At 45.9% G+C, this 19,193-nt stretch overlaps 1 protein-coding gene across 7 annotated transcripts in view; it reads right to left on the minus strand.

The window, feature by feature from the left end:
* Positions 1-19,193, minus strand: part of TEAD4 (TEA domain transcription factor 4) — a 76,113-nt gene that overhangs the window by 10,965 nt on the left and 45,955 nt on the right. For 4 of the 7 annotated variants that reach the window (XM_025191286.1, XM_025191283.1, XM_025191284.1 and 1 more), the window contains 5 exons: positions 17,635-17,703; positions 17,460-17,503; positions 16,459-16,514; positions 13,581-13,711; positions 11,764-11,937 (listed from right to left, as the gene is read on the minus strand). In XM_025191286.1, the coding sequence (XP_025047071.1) occupies positions 11,764-11,937; positions 13,581-13,711; positions 16,459-16,514; positions 17,460-17,503; positions 17,635-17,703 (474 nt within the window). The remainder of the gene's footprint in view (positions 1-11,763; positions 11,938-13,580; positions 13,712-16,458; positions 16,515-17,459; positions 17,504-17,634; positions 17,704-19,193) is intronic. The other 3 variants (XM_025191285.1, XM_025191282.1, XM_006035111.2) reach the window with 1 other exon arrangement.

Below are 19,193 nucleotides of genomic sequence, written 5' to 3' on the forward strand. Positions count from 1 at the left end.
AAGAGAGGAAGAAGGCAGTGCTTAGATACTGTAGTATGGGGCCCAGTCTAAAAACCCAGACAGAGAGATAGGAATGTTCCGAGAGACCCGAATCACTGGTCATGGTTGATCAAGCCCAGTTCCACGCCACATTTTCAAAGTAGGCTGACTAATTTTCTGAGTTTGGTATGCAAGCACACATTAAAGTACTGAAAACAGAGCCTTTCTTTGTTTAAACCAGGCTCTCGATGCTAAAAATGTGGCCCTCTCTTTTCCACCAGAGGTCGCCCTATCCTCATATATCTTGAGCAGAGCAAGGAAAAGTTTCCCCATGCTTTGAAAAAAACAAAGTATTAGAAAAAGACACTTGGCTTATTCCCTTTAATGCAAAAAGCAGACCAAGGGAATCGAGTTCTTGATGTAAGCAGGTGCTAATTCACCAGACATGGAGCAGTGTTACTTTTCTTCCAGTTCTTATGGGCTCGTTTGATCTGATTTACCTCCCCCTGTAAAAGGGAAACAGGAAATTCTGCTTCCCGTACAGCTAACTCTATACCCCGGTCTGTAGCACAATGAGGACCAAGTTGCTACCATTAAATATCCATTTAGCATAGCTTCCCTGACCAGCACTAAGCAGAGATTTTTATCCAAACTCCTGGTTTGCAAGTATGTCTAGCTGTGCAGGGGCTCACTGCTCAGAGCAGCTACCAGGTGGTTTTGAAAAGAAAAGAAAATCATTCTTCCTATCAGTTAATGAAGATGGGACTGCAGGGTGGAATATGACTTAGTATTGTAGCGCAGACAAAAGGATACGGAGTCAAGGAGTCCCAACTGTGTAACAGCAGGGAGCACTGGCCGTTCTAGTTGGTCTGGAAGCTAGAAACCCAGCAGGAACAAGCTGTTCTCTTTGCATATCCAACAGCCTCATTATAAAATTCTCTCCCTTCATCACATACAAGTCCTGCTTCTCCCCTACCATGAGAGATTACAGGCATTTTTCTCTGAAGCCTCTAGCAGGACACGGTAGTAGTGTCTCTTGTCACCTTTCCTGGGGTGTTAAGCATTTAGCTTCTGAATCAGTAGCTTGTGAGAGTGAGCTGGCTGGGTCAGTCAGGAACTCTGCTAATAGGCAAGCGACCAACAGCTCCCATCCAATGCTGGAGTCATCACCCCAGAAAAATTCATCTCTTTGCCAGTAGCAATACTAACAACATTAGCAGGAAAGGCAACCATATAAAAATGTACAGTGTTGCGATTCAATCTAATTTCCCTGGCTGTTAACTAGCTGCTTCAGGCACACAGAGGGCAAGGAGCAGGAGAAGGAAATACAATAAACTTTATCACCATTTATTTTACAAGTCCAATTCCATTTCCCACTTGGCATGTCATCTCCATCCCTTAAAGTCTGCTGTTCCTCTCTGCCTTTGCACAGGCAAATAACATGCTGTATGCAATGGTCATGTGAGGATTTCTGCCTTGAGCAAAACCATTGAACTGTATTAGAGAAAGGATGCCACTTAAAAGCTGGGCCAATAAGCCAATGAAATCCAATCACCACCAGTGACCCAGGGCATAAGCTCTGGGGACCACAGAAAAGACAGGTATAAGTTAGGCCTGCCTGACAGTGGCCAAACAAAATAGTCTCATTTCATACAGCTTTTACCAAAACTCTAGACAAATGTAGCATCTTTAAATAGTTATTCATCCTTATATGTGGAACATATTTGCATTTCATTGTTAGAATGGGCCATCTTTTTCTTTTTCACTCTCTGAGGGCTTCATATTTTATGGGAGGCAGCACTGCATCTCCAAGGTATAGGGCAGATCTTCAGCAAAGGATTTTACCTCCACTGGCTTCAGTAGAGTTAAGCCAATTTATGCTAGTGGAGGATTTGCCCCCACATGTTTTAATGTGCATCTACACTCATTCAAGAGGACACACTTCCCATGGGAAAACCAAGGTTATGATGCTGAAGAGCAATTTCTTATTGTGATGTCTCACCAGTTGTTTCTAAGTGTATATCCACACTGCAACTGAGAGGGGTGTAGCACAGGTAGGCACACCTGTAGCACAGTAGCACAGGTAGACACACCTGAGCTAAATTTTATCTAGTTCGCTTAGGAAATAATAGCAATGAAGACATGGCATGGGCTGGCATCCAAATCATGTGTCCAGGGCTCCAGCAGACTTGTCCAACCTATGCAAAAGCTATTGTTACCCATGCTAGCAAGATTAAGTCATTCCTATTCAACCTACAGGAGTATCTCTGTCTGGTGCAGACATATCCTCAGAGAGCAACACCTGTAGTAGTTCTCTAGTGAAAGGAGTTCAGTGTTGTTTTTTAAGAATGACTGTTATCCATCTATGTAGCTAATCTATATTGTACATCTGTATTGTACATCTGATCCATCCTCAAAATGTCTTAATATAGACAGACCATTTATTTTTCCAAACGCTTCATGTACTATGCTTACTTTGGAATAAAGCCCAGCTGTTTTTTTCATGAACAAGAACATGTACACATATTATGACCCCAATGCTCAAAGTCTTCGTGACTTTACAAAAGGGTGCTTCCACTGAGCAGGGAGAACAAAGGCACAGGCCCTATGTGTGCACTGCTTGAAGCTGGCGTTGATGGTGGCTCTGCAACACACAGGAGGGAAACGGCAACATTCAGAAATAAAATGAAAAACTAGATGATTCCAATAAATTCTCCTTTACAAAATTAAGAAGCATGTTGTCCAGAAACTACAAGGGAAAATTATATTAACAGCTATTGCAATTCATATGGAAAACAAATGCATTCATTAAGAAATGAAGCAAAAGGTTTGTAGCCTAATCTGAGTGCAGTGTTCAACACAGTCTTAACAGAGAGGTCACTACAGATGCCTCCATAATTTGGCAACTCTCCTACTAAAAGATCAGGGCTCAGAATTTCACACCTAGTTAATCACTATTAAACTATTTGGCACCAGGAAAATTTATGTTAATGCTGTTCCAATTAAGCAGTCATTATCATTCATTGACATTAAGCCAAATCACTTTCCTGGGAGTCATCCTAATATACCATGTCCCAACAAATTAACAGAATGTGAGTTAATGATGTTTTATGTTTATACAGCATCTCTCATTCAACGCACTTTCCATGTCACGGCTGGGGTTTTCAAGCATGCCTTAGGGAGGGAGGCACCCAACTCCTATCTGAAGCCAAAGGGAGTTGGGCACCTCTTTGAAAATCCCAGCCTATAAACACAGAGCACACCATGGAATTTCAGCAACTTCTAGGATGGGAAACAACAGCCAACTTGGAGAAAGTGTTGAACAGGATAGCGAGGGAAGGAAAGAAATACTGGAGGATGACAAGAAGATGAAACTCTACCACATGCCATGGCTCTTGAACAGCCAGCAAGATCCTCAGGCCTTAAGATAAGTTCCGAAAACACTTTTTTTTCTGAACAGTTAGCTTGACCACGGGTTATAGGCTCAATGCAGAAATTACTAGTGAAGTTCTGAGGGCCTGTGTTATATAGTTCTTAAAACACAATGATACAACCCTTGGGAAACAGCAGTGGACTGAGTTTCTTTGCTTTGAGAATACCTGAGAACAGTGTGAATCAGAGTCTCTGGGAACAGTAAAGATTTCAAATCTGATATAATGATTTGGACTGCTGCCACAGCACCCCACACATGACAGTCTTCCCTTGGCACTTAAGCCAGCAAAGTCTCCCTGTCAGCATGGCTGCCCTGCTGCCCCTGGGGGGTTCCTCTCTCTTTTTAATTTTCAAGCAGTTTCCTTCTGTATGGTTTCCTCTCTCATTTTAATTTTCAAGCAGTTTCCTTCTGTATGGAAAAGCCTTATGCCAACCAGCACCTCCGTCCCCCTCTGCCCTCCCTTCCTTTCCACCCCTGCTTGCCCATCACATGGATCTCCCATCCCAAGCCCTATACCAGGCCTAGGGGAGAGATTTGTTTCATGCTATGTAGCGCTTTCCATCCTCTAAACTGCAGGGAATTATACTAATTAGTAGTTAGAGCTAATTAATTTCACAGCAATTTAGTTGATAAGTATTAATATCCTCACTTTATTGAGGGGAAGGAAGCAGGCAGGAATGAGGAGAGGCTGGCTCACGACTGTGCTGCAAAGGAACATCAGATCTGGTGCCTTGGCTCCCTGTTCTTTACTCAAGGTACTATTCCTTGTGCTTAAGAGATGTAAGAGTTGAGAGCTTCTTGGGCTGAGATCATCCAAGGGGAAGAAAATGGGAGTAAGGTGCCTAAATAACTTGAAGGACCCACGCCTCAGAGTCTGCTAGCTCATTTGAAAAAGGCAGCTAATACGCAACTTTATATGTCATCCTAGCAAAGACTTGGGTTCTTGTGAGCTGCGGCTTTCAGGCTTGGACTCTCATTCAACCTCTGCAGTCCAAGGTGGCAAAGACCTGCCCAAAAGGACAAGTCTCTGCTCTTATCTCCCAACTGAGTATGTTTGACACTGGAGGGCTGGCATCCCTATTTTGTCCAGCTTGGAGACAAAGAGTCAACATGTCTCTGCTACCTGAGGAGGAGGTGGCCTCTGAGTCAGGTGTCAGAACCTTCTGGGGCCGTGGGTCTCAACCTTTTTAGACTCAACCCACCCTCAGAAAGTGCCAGCTCTTAGTTTTCACTTGTTTTCTGACTACAGAAAAAATAAAGCAATTCTTCTGTTGCAAAGAACTTCAAAACACCACATCAGGTCAGAATGTTTTTAACACTATGGATTCCTATTTGAAATCTCTGGGTTTATCTTGTGAATCATGGTTGACACCTAACAGTGCTAATATTGTGTGACAAACCACAACACCCTTGAAATGTCCTCAAGGAACCCAGCGTACCATTGCATCCTCCTGACTGAGAATCGTTGCTCTCTCTCAAGGCTAGGAATATGACTTTGAAGAGGACCCAAGGCTCAGCAAGGAGCTGATGCAGAACATGGAGCCCTAGCATGATAGCCTACCACTGACCCATCCCACATAGAAAGCATGTGGCTGTGTGCCATATCAGTTGCAGCCCCCAGCTGATCTTCAACGTAGGTCCCATGCCAAACTATGGTCAAGCCTGGAGAGCAGGAAACTTGGCTTATCACAGCCATATTAGAGAGGGGAAGGAGTTTCTTGGCTTGCTGGAGAGGGCAAAGATGAGTCCAGTGAGATCACAAGCCTGGGTCACTTTGACAATCAGAGGACAAATATGCAAGTACCTCAGCACTCTTCCCTCTGCCAACAAACTATTTCTGTGCTTCCAGATGCTCAGGGAAAGCAGCCTGGTTGAAGAAGATGCCATTTCTTATGCAACACCAAAAGTACTTTTGCTGAGATTCCTTAGCATAGGGAAAATTCACTGTGTCCTGTCAGATGATCTCTCAGGAAAAAGGTGCTAATGCCATAAAAATCTCCACTCCTAATGGCTGCCTCAGTAGAAGAGCCAAGGACAGAATGGATGTGGAGACTAGATTTGTGTCTTTTCCCTTCAAGGCAGTTTCTGCCAGATCAGGGATTAAGGCATGCTTGTAGGCGAGCAATCAGCCCAGCCGCTGCTGATTCCATATTGGTTCTGTGGATAAATGGCTGATTGCAGTCTCCTGCCCTTGCCTGCAGGCTCTTTTTTAAGTATCCGATTCATTTAATGGAAAGAAAGCACTGAATGATTCAATTGGGCCCTAAAGCTTTTCTGTTGCTGAGGTGAAAAGATTATTACATGTATTCGTCATCAGCTCAGGAGAAGCCGCCTGAGCAATTCCCCAGATCCACCTAGCTTGGAACCAGACAGCTCTATGCACTGGTAATTAACCTGTGGGTGGCAGCAAGGGGACACCTTGGCAGATGGCTGGTTGGACAGTATTGGGCTTTAGCTGCCCACCTCAAATTCCACACTGCTCTCTCATTTCATTCCACGTCCCACCCATATGAACCCGTCCCCAGACCTACACAACAAGCTTTAAGACATGAGCACTTCATTCCAGTGGCATGCAAAGCCCTGAGAACCCCCTCTCCGCAGGCTATTAATAAACCTGCGTGTAGGAGGAGGTTCATTGGGAGAGCTGAGGAACAGGTGCGAGGGCTAAAGTTACACTGGAACAGAGAAGGGCTGCGGCTGCTCATGTGTTGAGAGGCTAGTGTCATGTTCATTGTCGTGTACTGGAACGCGTTCCCAGCACGGAGAAATGTCACAGGATTTTCCTCCACAATTGGTCAATTCAAGTCCAAGAGTTGGCTCATTGGACCTCAGTCTCCCACAACCAAGCTCACCAAAAGGGCATTGCTGGCACTGGCCACATTTTAAAACAAATACACTTTTTTTGAAACAAGCACTTCTCTTAGTGAATGCACCTGGACATCTCTCTATCACTATGCTCAGCCATCACTACCAATGACCAAAATTCCCATACTTGGGTATTTAAAATTAGGCATCTAGTCCACAAGAGATCATCTGGCAAGCTCTTTAGGCAAGTACTTTGGTTTCGACCAGGGGACCCAGGTCCTTGTCTGAGATTCCAGGGTACTCGTACAATGCAATATAGATAAATAATCATAATCTGGAATTTTATTTTCACAGGTGGTACCCATCTGGAACTACAATTTAAATTTAGCACCTCTGAAAAGCAAGCTATGTATGCACATGCCTAAGTATGGCTTTAATTGTTTAATGTCAGGCACTCAGCTGGAAAGTCTGTGTTGATATCTTGCTTCTAGATAGCACTTTTCAATCCAAACTACAGACTATGTAATGGAGGAATTGCCTTATCTACTTCTAAAAAGATGCCACTTCTGGAAATGAATACTGTGAACAAAAATTAGGATAAGGAATGAGAAAGTAGTACATGTAGTAGAAAATGCAGAGGTTTGTAGTAAGGCTGGTAGAAATGTTGCCGTTGGAAGGGTATTTAACTAAAGGCCATACCTAAATGGTTCTTATAGGCTCCTAAAGGAGACTAATGTAGAATGTGGACATCTTGGTTAAAAAAAAACTAACCAAATCAATGTCACTCCAACAGACACACAGCCACTGAGGCAACGAGAATGATTAGACTCCTCTATTAGACTAGACTTAGACTTCTGACCATGCTCAGAAGACATCGAATCAAGTACTTAGGTGCCTGTTAAGCAAATCAAGGGAAGTGATTCTTCTGTTCTATTCAGCACTGATGAGGACTCATCTGGAGTACTGTGTCCAATTTTGGGCCCCATACTTCAAGAAGGACATGGACAGTTTAGAAAGAGTCCAGTGCAGGGCAACAACAATGATCAGGGGCCTGAGAAACAAGGCCTATGAGGAAAGGCTGAAAGAGCTAGGGTTATTAGTCTAGTGAGGAAAAGAATAGGGGGTGCAGGGGAGAATTTGATAATAGTCTTCAAATATCTGAAGGCTGATTATAGAGAGGATGGAATTGGGCTTTTCTCTGTGTCCATAAGAAACAGGAACAGTAGCTTCAAGCTGAAGCAGAGGAAATTTAGGCTGGAGATTAGGAGAAACTTTCTGACTACGAGGTGCTCAAGTACTGGAACAGGCTACCTAGAGAGGTTGTAAAATCTCCATTCCTGAAAGTTTTCAAGAGCAAGTTGAACAGATACTTGGCTGGAATGTTTTAGAGATAATCCTGCCTTGAGCAGGGGTATGGACTAGATGACCTCATGAAGTCCCTTCCAGCACTACTTCCCTACAGTCCTATGACTGCAATCCAGATCAGTAAATGGAGGTACCCAAAGTCTACCCGTGCCCAAATCCATCAAGCATTCACTGAGCATGCCTAATGCTTGACTGACACTGATGGAACTGAGTTCAGAACACAGTACAGCTTTTGGACAATTGCCTAATGATCCCACGAAGTGGGAGACCAGGTTTTTAGGCCCTCCTGAGTCTGAGGGAACACGATCCCATATTTCCTACTTCCTAGAAGAATGCCCTACCCACTAGGCTGCAGAATAGTTAAGGAACACTCTCCATTCCTCCTGTTGAAGTTGGGCCAGTTGGTAGCAAAGAGTGCAAGATACAGGAGTTAGAAGAACAAGCAAAAAGGGAACCTGACTTGGTATCACAGTGAGGAGGGTGCTCCTGGAGACAGCGGAGTCCTGGGTTCCTTTCCATGCTTCCAGAGTGACCAGACGCATCCTGCACTCAGTATTTCCTGTGGACCTGCCCGGTGGTCTCTGCCTAGCACCTAGGTACTCCAGAGCAATTAAGTAGGCACCCAACTCTGCAGGGATCCAAGGTGCCTCACTCTGTCAATCTCTGCTCTGTGGACAATTTTGACTGTTGAAAAAAATACCCCAAAATTGAACATTCCACAGCCAAACAGTTCTTAGTTGAAAGCCCAAACTCCCAAAACATTGACTCTATTCCTCCCAAATTTCTATTTAGAAATGCAATACCAGCACCTCATAGAAATTGTTCTATAGCCTTGTGCCCCCATTCTTTTCTATGGGCTGAATCCCCCAGTGAAACCACACCATGAAGAATGATATCACACAACTGCGGACTCCCATGATGTAAGGCTGTGCCTCAGAGGAAAAGTATGGTTAGGGAGCCAGCCTCATAGAGCAGAACAATGGCATGAGGTGTGTGCAGTACACAACCCTGGAGGCACTAGAGTTCCACTGCCAAATCAGTCTTATGACTAAGTCACTTTTAATTAGAAAGTCTAAATTTATTCGGGGGGGAGGAAAGGTCAGGATAAGCTCCTCCCTCCAGAACATCTTTTTTTTTTCCAGGCTGGCACTAGTATGAAGCCATATAATGGTCATATAGTCATGTAATGAAAATGAACAGCAACTCCATTGTGATCTCCTAAAAATTTATGGTACTATTGACAAGAGTTCTGTTATGCACCGGGGCATAGGCAATCTGGCATAGTGGTTAGACACCCAAAGCACCAGTCCAGTCTAGGTTGGTTCCCAGAGATCTGGGTGGGGTCTGGTGTCAGAATTGGATTAGGAAGCTGTAACCAAAGTCAGGACAGGCCAGGGTCTGAAACCAAAGCTGCAGACAGAGTAAGCCAAGGTTTAACTGGGGTCAGAAACCAAAAGCCAGAGTCAAAGGCTAAGCCTGAATCAAGAGCAGAGAACTGGAATCAGGAAACGCCAAGCAGCACTGGCCCATCCTATCCTGCAGCTGCAGGGAGCCCTGCAGACAAGAGGCCATGTCCCACTTGCCCCGCTGCTGCCTGCACCATGCTGGTAAGTGTAAGCAGGCAGCTGGTAAATCTGGAAGGGGGTATGCAATAAGGAAAAGTTTGGGAACCTCTACCCTAGGGTAAGTGTCCCAATGCAGTTACTGACCCTAGTCAATGTCACTTAGCTTATTGTAAAATGACAGGATCACATCATAAAGACGGTGCCTGGAGGCCACTAATGATTTGCTCTTGGGAACACAAGTTGGCACAGGGAAGCCAACTCTGATGGAAGCTAACCCAAAGGATCACACACCAAAAAAAACCAAAACAACCCCCCCCCCCCCCCCCCAAGATAAAATCCCCTGGAGTTCAACACCATGCACAACCCACACAAGAACACAAGGGAACCAGGAAACTAAAATGATAAATCTAAGTGTCAGACTGGGGGCACCATCTTCATGAACATTGGTGGCTTGTGACAGATCAGGGAGGGGGCGGGCAGTAGAGTAGCAGATATGGTGGGGAGCAGAAAGCAGGGCACCAGATCAGACAGTGGAAGGGGATTGGAAAGGTAGTTAGGGAGGGTGCAGGGTTTAATTGGTAGCCTGCCAAAAAGGTTGACTTCCACAGACACAGGGATTCTGAGGTGTCCCGCATCCCATGACATGCCACATCAGTCATGTCTCAGACAAAATGTACGATCCGTATCAGCCCAAGCCTTGGGATTCTAGCAGACACATTGTCTAGACCCAGTACAGAAGCAATCCCCTAGTCACCTTGGGTAAAATTCCTCAAATGCTGAGGCCCAACATGAGGCCTAGATACCACATAACCCTTTCAAAATAAGTCTTAAGTTGGATATAAGCAATGGTTGAGCCTTATTTATACATCTGAAGTAAAATACCACAAGACCATGAACGCTATGAAGGTTTCCACAAAGAAGCCCTTCATCCTCATTGTGCCACACCCTCTGATTAGGATGAACTTCTCCCCTGACAGTAGGGGGTCCAAGTCTTTCTTTGTTTCCCAGGCAATGCTCCTCTGCCAGTTAGTTTGCTTGGCTGCAGGAGAGTCCACACCAACCACAGATGGCACCATGGGGAAGCATCTGCCTTGTGTCTTTCTGTGGGTTCTGTCCCAGGATCCTCAGACCATGTAGTAGCTATCAACCCCAGCCCTACTACCCTCCTGGTCTGCTTTTCCCAGGGCTGTTTCCTGTCTTCTCCCATGTCTTCTCCCCTGTCAACCCAGCCCACCCAAGATCCAATTCCAGTTCTCTCTCCTTACAGCTCTACAGCTGGTCTTTACCCAGGCCTTGGTAAGGGGACGGCTGTGCAAACTAGCTGCTGCTCTCTCCCAGGTATATCCCTTCCCACTAGGGAATGGACCCACCTTCCATTCCTTGATTTGCCCTTCCCTGCAGGACTTGGTGCAATAAGAAAGCCTGATTTCATCTGAGGTGCAGCTCACACTCTGGGGAAACAGGACATGCCTCCAAAAACCATGTGCGAATGGGAAGCCCAACCAGTTGCAAGACAGTTGCAAGGCACCTGAATCACATAACATGTTTCCTGCCAGCGCAAGTCCATCTCATCCAAGAGCCAGTATTCCCAGGATGGCAAGAGAGCTCAGCATCTGTACACTTTAACTGCCTGCCCTCTCTCTTGAGACTGCCAATCAAGCAGCCAGCTAGTGCCAATTTACAATGAGTATGAGATAAGGAACTGCACTAATGCCAACAGCTCATTCCTCATAGTCTTCTTACCAACCTGGGGATGAATTGTAATTGGTCATGACAAAGTGAAAGGCTCCATATCCTGTTAGCCATCCAGCCTTGCCACTTAGCCATCTAGCCTTGCCGCTGCCCCAAACTGCCATTAATATTAAACTTGTAACGCCTACACCAATATCCATCTTCAAATTATCCTCCCTGTAGCTTGCAGCACAAATAAAATGGAGTTGTATAAACCTTTTGCAAAACCTCAGCTTGCCCAGGAAAAGCTACCCAGACAACGGGGTGAGTGGGATTTTGCCAGACTGATTCAACCTTCAGCTTTCTTCCAATTTACCAGAAGTCAATTTTTGGTAACACATTATCTGTAGAATCTGTTTTGAAGATGCAGGTTTCCAATCTTGCATTTTGGCTTTGTGCCTGTTATAAATATCCACTCTTAAATAGCTAGCACAAGCCACACAAACAGCAAGATAGGGGAAGAAGAGAGAAAGACCATGCCTGGCTGGCTGCAAGTCATTGAACATTTATAGAAAGGGAACAGATTATTTAAGGAGGAGCATTTCCCCCAAATTTTCCCTTACATATCAATTATCACCCATTTGGCCTGAGCTGCTGACAGCAAAGAAACTCCAGGATCATCAGCCAGTTACTATTCGGATGAAGGCATCACACAGATAACTGCTTGCTCCAATCCAGAGTAACACAGTAGGGCTTTCTGCCTTTCAGAGAAGAACCCAGATGCCAACAGTAGTTGAATTAGGACAATGGTCTTCCCTGAAAAGGTGGCAATCTTCCAGTAAGAATTTCAGCAGCAACTAAACTACTAACAAGGCTATTGTTTGCATCACACAAAAGGAGGCACCTGGAGAGCAGGTGAGCTGCACAGGAGCTTTCATCTCTTACCCAGAACTTGACAAGGAAGAAGGCATTGGCTGGCCCCCTTTCGAAGAGCTCCTTCAGCCCCCCTTTCTTCTCAGGGAACTTGTCATAGATCTGCCGGATGTCCACTGCTTCGAGGTAGGGGTCATTGTAGCTGGGGCTGGACTGTCCGATGTGCACAAACAGGTGCTTGTTATACTGCAGAGAGAAGAGAGTGAGCAGTCAGGGTGCCATAGGGTGGCCCCCAGTACAGGTTTATCAAACAATGCCCTTTGTGGTAGAAAAGATGGGCCCACAACCTCTCAGCTGGGTCCCTCTAAACACTGATCACAGGGTGCATGGAGTCACACCAGGGAGCCCCCTGTGTGAAGGGCACAAGGATCACAAAGACAGCTAACATGTACAATGCATAGAAAGGAAATCTCTTAGGAAAGTAGCAGGTGATGCAGGAAGTGGCATTAGTGACTTCAGATTGCTTCCCCCACCTTTTAAAATTATTGTTCTAGTATTATGCTAAGGGATATTTTACAACTTTCTTTCAGAGGAGATGTAAAACTGGTGCCTGACTGCTTGAGACCACCAAAGACCCTATAGTACTTTTCACAAGGGTGGAGGTATTAACACTGGTATCCCAGTAAAAAACAGCTCAGGCAGCTATCTCCAGGCTACTAGGAGTACCCCCATGCCCTGTGCCTTTGATGATGTGGCATTCTTTTTCACTGAACTGGTGTGCCATATTGTTGTGCATGGCCCAAAAGGTAGAGACACATGCAGAGAATAACTGACACCAAGTCACATCGCCAATAAGCTCTGAGGCCTCCTAGCAGATGAACCACAGCCTCAAGTCACAGACCATGGTGCTGTCCTGGCAAACCAGGTGACCACTCTGACTCAGCTTTTACATCTGAGAAATCCAGCTAGCTGCAATGCCCCTCACTCACACATGCTTTCCCCTGTAGATGCAGATTACACAGGGCTTTCCAAAGCGAGGTAAGTAACATTAGCCTCATTTTACAGGTAGCATAATCAAAGCACAATGGACCAACTTCAACCCTAATGGGCCGGATCTCTGAGGGATAGGGTGTGGCTCCCCAGGGCCTTTCCCACTTCCCAATCCTGTGGGTAATCAGCAGCCTATTTTGTCTCTTGCCAAATTACTGCAAGAGCTGCACACACTAGCTGAAATGGCCCCACAAGGGCTCTTCCACCATTGCGCGATTACCTGTGTGCAATGCACTCAGGTCACAACCCCTCCTACCCTGGTACACATTGAGAATGCTCACAACACCAGGCAAAAGCAGCCAGGGGCAGAAAGTGAACATCAGTGATTCTCAGCCAAGGTACCATGGCACTTTGGGGTGTTTTAAGATCCTTTCAAGGGTGCTGTACGGTGCCACGCAGTGTTAGCATTGATGGGTACACAACCGTGATTCACAAGATAAACCCAGAGATTTCGAATATGAATCCATAGTGTTAAAAACATTCTGACCTGGTGTGGTCTTTTAGGAGTCATGCCTGGGAAATTTAGGAGGTAGTAAAAACCACACCAGTGGTTCTCAACCTTGTTAGACTGAAGGCACCCCTCACTGGACTTAAGGGACCCCTTGGAAAATGCCTGCTCTTAGTTTTTCACTCATTTTTGACAGAAAAATAATAGAGCAATTCTTCTGTTGCAAGGAACTCCAAAAGTCTGCAAGGAAATATGGAACCGTGCAGGAAACCAGGCATTTCAGTACACAGTTAAATGGTTCTCTGCATGCTGAATAGAACATCAAGCGCGAACAAAAGATACCCAGAGACCAAAAAAGCCAAGGGCAGGGAGAGTGTGGCTTGTATCTTACTGTGTCTTGGTCTTGTTGTTGTTCCAAGAATGCAGAAAATTCTAACATCCACAGTTTGGAGCTGGCAACCCTTCGTCCTTGCCATGGTGGAGCTGATGGTGACGGTGAGAGTCCAGCAGGAGACTCAAACACTGAAAGCCCAGGAATGATAACATGTTAGTAACACCTTGACATTTAAGCAGCTTTCTCCATCACCTGGGGCTAGCCAATGATAGTCTTTTTTGGACTTCAGTCCTCATGTAAAAAGAGCTTATCACAGATGCATCACTCTGTTCCACCCTGTCACAGAGCACTGAGGTGCCCTGCTCCTAAAGAGGGGAAACTGCTAGGGAGGGAGCCCTAGCAGTGACTAAGGAGCCCAGCTGTGGGTCACCAAGACAACCAGAGGAGGTCAGCTGACCAGAAGGGGCAGGGCCTGGCTCCCTTATAAACCCTAGGAGCTGAGGCCAGAGGCAGTTGACTGCCAGCAGCCAAGGGGAGAAGGAGCTCTCTGCTATGGAAGAGAAAGAAAGCCTGACTGAAGGGGCAGCGCCTGACTTGGCTGAGGGATGGAGTATTCCCTGGTAGGCTGGACTGTTGTTATGGCCGGGTGGCTTCCATTTATGCTATAGCCAAGTGGCTTACGTTTGTGTTGTTGTTTATGACTGGAGGTTTGGGTGAGGCTATCAGGGGTTGGAGGAGGCCTCATAGGGGACTCAGAGTGGAGTGTGAGGACCCCAGCACCAGTGAGAGTGCAGCATTCGGGGTGCACAGACCCTAGCCCCAGGGAAGAGGGCGCAGCCTTACTGAGGGGCCCCAGGGAAGAGGGCGCAGCCTTACTGAGGGGCCCCAGGGAAGAGGGCGCAGCCCCGGAGAGGGCACATATCAAAGAAAGGAAGGCCCAGAGAGGACAAAAAGGGGCCAGATTGTAATAAGGCTGGGACACAACGTCCGTTCCACTGGTGAGGTGTGGACTGCGGTGTAGGGTAGGAAACAGAGCCGCAGATGGCGCCTCCTGGCAGTGGGGCGGTACAAGGGCAGCCTCCCACTTATTAATTAACATCAATTAACAGCAAGGCATGGCAGGCAAGAAGGCGGGTGGTTGCCCAAGGAACAGGTGGGCAGGCCACATTTAGATCGGCCCAGAGCGGACACCTGTTACACGCCGCAATCAGCTTCTCAATAGTTTCTGCCTGAGGGATTATGCCCAGAGGTGCTGCTAAGGAATTAATCAATTTGCTATAGAGATTAATGAAAAGATTCCTACTGGGCACATCTACATATGCCCATATGGCAACATTGCTACTGCGCCATACTTTAGGGCTTCCTTTTAGTACTTCTTTTTGGAAGTACTAAAGCATGGTGCAGTGGCAGCCCGTACTGCGCCATACACTGGGCGCATGATTATTTTTAGCCACTACTTCACTGTAGTGACATGCTATAATAAGGAAGTGTGCCACTACAGTGAAGTAGCTGCTGGTCACATGTAGATGCATGCCATAGTGTGATGCTACATTGCCGTAGTGACACATGTAAACGCTCCCACTGATTTTCAAATGGAATCTGGATGTAGACTCTCTGTGAGCAGAGGAGTGAGCATCTTCATTAAATCCTCCCAATGAGGAAATGGTGCAACTGGGGCAAAAAAGCTACTTTCTGCTCTACCCCACTAGGGTAGACTAGAAGTGCAATCCATTATGGAGAAGATGGGGAGATCTAGGGGAATGGGTGCAATACTAGGACTTCAGACGTAATGGGTTTTCAAGCTGATCCAAATAAATACTTTTCAGACTTCTCTTCTCAAAAAAATGGGGAAAACAACAAAACCAAAAAACTCCACAAAGACAGGTATTTGTTTCTGGTCAAATGAAACTTTTTTCCTTTAGCCCTCCTTTCTTTCTCTCTCTCTCTCTCTAGTCTCCTGAGGGCCTATAGCCACCTTAACTAAAGCCTTTCATCTCCTCCTTTCCTACTCAATCTCCTTCCATCTTGTCTTTCCAATTTTTATGTTATCCTCTCATTGTTGTCCTGGTGTGCCTCCTCACCTCCTTTAACCTTAAATTAAACATTTTGCTTTTGGTTTAAACTTTCTTTTTTTTATCCTCTCAAAGTGTTAACAACAGTTAGAAATGAAAACCTCACTTTAAAACAAAAATTGAAACATTTTGTTTGGAAACTCTTCAATTAAAATATTCTGACTCTTTGGATTTCTTTATGGCCCAAACTATTTGTTGACTTTGCTGATGGTTTTGGTTGTCAAAAAACTCACTCGGTTCCAATTACGAGCTTATTACTGTCTCTGCCACTGCTTCATAATGTTGCATTAACATTTCTTTGCTTCAGCTAACAGGAACGGAATATCCCAATCCCTTGGGTGGCTTTAAAAAACTCAACCTAATTTCCCAATAACTCTATCTGTGGGCAGGGATGTTCTCTGTCATTTTGTTTCTCAGAGTTGCTGCAACCTGTCTTGTAGGAAACGTACATACCGGGCTCTCTCATGGAAACTTTTTTTGTTCTTCCTCGTTTGTTTTTCCCTTAATCTCAAATGGTATGATTCAGAATGAAGTGAAGCATGCTTTTAGTTTGTCAAAGACATAGCCATGGAACCCAACAAAACTTACAAGGACAGATATGTAAGAGCAGACTCAAATGAATGTGTGGAGTTGTGAGGTGACACACATGGTTGCCTTTACTGACTAAATGTTGGTGGCTCCTCCTAACTTTTGTCATTTCTCAGATCCTTGTGGTAGACTAGACCTTGCCTGTTTTAACTGGAAGGAATGTAGCACTCGACAGTGACAGCAAGAGAATTTTGATTTTTTTTTTTTTTTTTCTCCCCCCCCCATAGAGACAGGATGTGCATGTGCTGTACAAGGAATTGCCTCTTTCCATTTACCTGGTAATGGGAGTGGAGGTTGAACAGCATAGGGTTGCTGAGAAAATGGCTTCACGCTGCAGGAATGATATATGAGAGTTAATAAAAACATGAAAATCGAAGCACTTCATTTAGTTTTGAGCAAGTTAAGTGAATGGCCCAAACTCAGGTGTCTATAGGTGGAAGAGGTTTTAAGGATGTACCTACACATGATGCAAGGAGGTATCAGGCAGCAAAGGGACCCCAGTAGGATATGTGTACTAATGAGACTCACCCATGGGGCACCCTTCAAGCTCACCTCAAATTTTCTGTCTGAAGATCAGACAGCTGTAGCTGGCTCGTTATGAAGCCTCCCTCAAAGTACAAGCCCTTTTTTTAATACTACCTCATCCACAAACATGTGTGCCAACGTGTAGCATGTGAGTAAAGTCAGCAAAACGAGCTTCTCTATGTGTTGTACTCCCCAGGACCCCTGCCAGATGGTGTATGCTTTATGCACCTCTCTGTAGGGACAGATTTTCAGAAACCCTCAAAAGTCTCAACAGGACTAGGGGTTTCAAGATCGTTCAGGTGATGTCTTCAGGTTCCCTCAGCCTGGCTCTCATCCAATAATTGAAGTACAAGGACATCTATGGGGGTATAAAACTGAGAAGCCAAGAGTAGACATAAGCTGAAGATAAAAGGGGAGGCTTATTTAGATGTATACATACTTACAAGTGCTTATTTGTGCCTTTACTAGCTACATTCTCCTGACTGCTCACTGTAGGCCTAATCATGCCCAATGTGAATTTATTGCAGGAATAAATAGGGTGCACGTGGAATTTCTGAGTTGATGTGTAGAAGCTGGGTGTAAGGTGCACGTTGATTAGAAGCATGGAGTATCTGCCTTTCTGAGAACCAGCAGCTGATGACCTTAAGACTTCTTTAACCCTGAGTAACAGAAGGTATTTCCCAGACTAGGGGAAGCATCCATCCCACCACTGGAAGCAACTGTGTAAACGCTCAAGTATGGGAGTACTCACTCTTGAGAGGGTCCAGCTTGGCCAGGCAAAGCTCCTTGCCAAAACTGCAAAACCAAAGTACAGACAGTCACCAACCTGAGGCTACAGAAAACTAGGGTTTATGATGGCCTTGTACATCTACATTTGTAGGGCAGTTCTATGGGTTTGCTGGTGTTAGAGGCAAATGATGACAAACCACAAGTCTGTAACGATGGCCAAGGAAGCCTGTATCCTCCTGCAGTGGTTCAGATAGGTCTTGGAAGAGCTAAACCAGAAAGGGCAAATAATTAAAGCCAGTATTTTCAAAAGTGACCACTTGAAATGAAAGCCTCCATTTTCAGTCTGAAATGCATCTCAGGATGGACACTTGAAACCAGAGGTGCCCATAAAAATCAGCAACCACTATGGAAAACTAGGCAAAACATAATGAGCCTGTGGGGCAGGAGAGTACCAGGGGGTGGCTTGCCTTACAGGGATGGCTCCATGCCCATCTCTGGCTCTCCTACCAGGGTAGAGTCAGGAAGGGAGAAACGGTAAGACAGAGTGGGGGTCTAGGTGAAGGCTCACAGTGCACAAGCAGCAGCCTTGTGGGTTGGGGAAAGGGTGGCAGAAGCAGCTGGGAAGGTGAGGGGGTAAGGTGGCAAGGTATAGGGTTGTGCACAGTGTGCAGAGTTCAACCACTCTGCCTCCTCCTTATCTATAAAGGTCAATTCCTGATCTCTACAGGGCTGCAGTACAAATGGCAGCACAAAAAAAGAAAAAAATAGTAGGTAGCAGTCATGACATTCAAGTGACTGAGCTAGCAGCTTTATATCATGGGTGGGCAATTTATTTCAGCTGGAGGGACAATTAATGAGTTTTAGTAAGCTGTCGAGGGCCGCATGGGTAGCCCCACCCCTTGACAGTTGCCCCACCCCTTGTTACCATCTTGCGAATGGAAGTCCCACCCCTCACCCCTGACCTTTGCCACCATAAGTCCTTCCCTTTAGCCCACAGAAATACTTCTTTTGGGAGGAAAGTTGCCATCTTGGAACCAGAAAAACCAAGTCGTACACTAAAAGTCAAACACCTACTATGTTATATTTTATTACAAAAAATATTTTTGTCATTATTTCTGTTTGCATACTGTATATTAAGGTTTTTGCATAATAACTCAAAAATAAAGTCTTATTTTTGTATATTGTGGAGGGAGGGTGTATATGGTAGGGCGTGCATGTGATGTGTGGGGGGGTTGTGACAGGGTGTGGCTGTGTGGGGGGGCATAAGGTATGTTGGGGAGTTGTGTATATGGGGGGAGTTGTGGGAGCAGGGTGTGGATGTGAAGGAGGTTTGGGGGGGGATTCCCTCCCTCCCCCCCATCCCCCATGGTGCAGCAGCAGGCAGGGCATGCAGGGTGCAGGTGCCCAGCAGGGCACAGCTCTGGCCAGCACCGCACATTGTAGTGAGGGCTATAGCCTCCACGCAGCTACCTGTATTGCCAGTGCTCCCTGTCACTCATGCACAGCCCCTGCTCTTGCACAGCAAGGAGGGAAGCCCCATGTGCTGGAGCCAGGTGCCTTCCCTGCTGGGGCTGTGCAGCACAGGAGAGAAGCCTCAGGCATTGGAGCCCACTGCCTTCCCTGTCCCACAGGGAAAGGTGCCTGGGGCTTCCCTGCACTGCAGTGAAGTTGCTGTGGGGAAGGCAGCTAGCTCCAGAGCCCGAAGCTGCTCTCTGATGCTGTGCAGCCCCAGCAGGGAAGGCACCTGGCTCCAGCA

The sequence above is a fragment of the Alligator sinensis genome, unplaced genomic scaffold (genome assembly GCF_000455745.1).
Source record: "Alligator sinensis unplaced genomic scaffold, ASM45574v1 scaffold1386_1, whole genome shotgun sequence".
NCBI classification, from domain to species: Eukaryota; Metazoa; Chordata; order Crocodylia; family Alligatoridae; genus Alligator; species Alligator sinensis.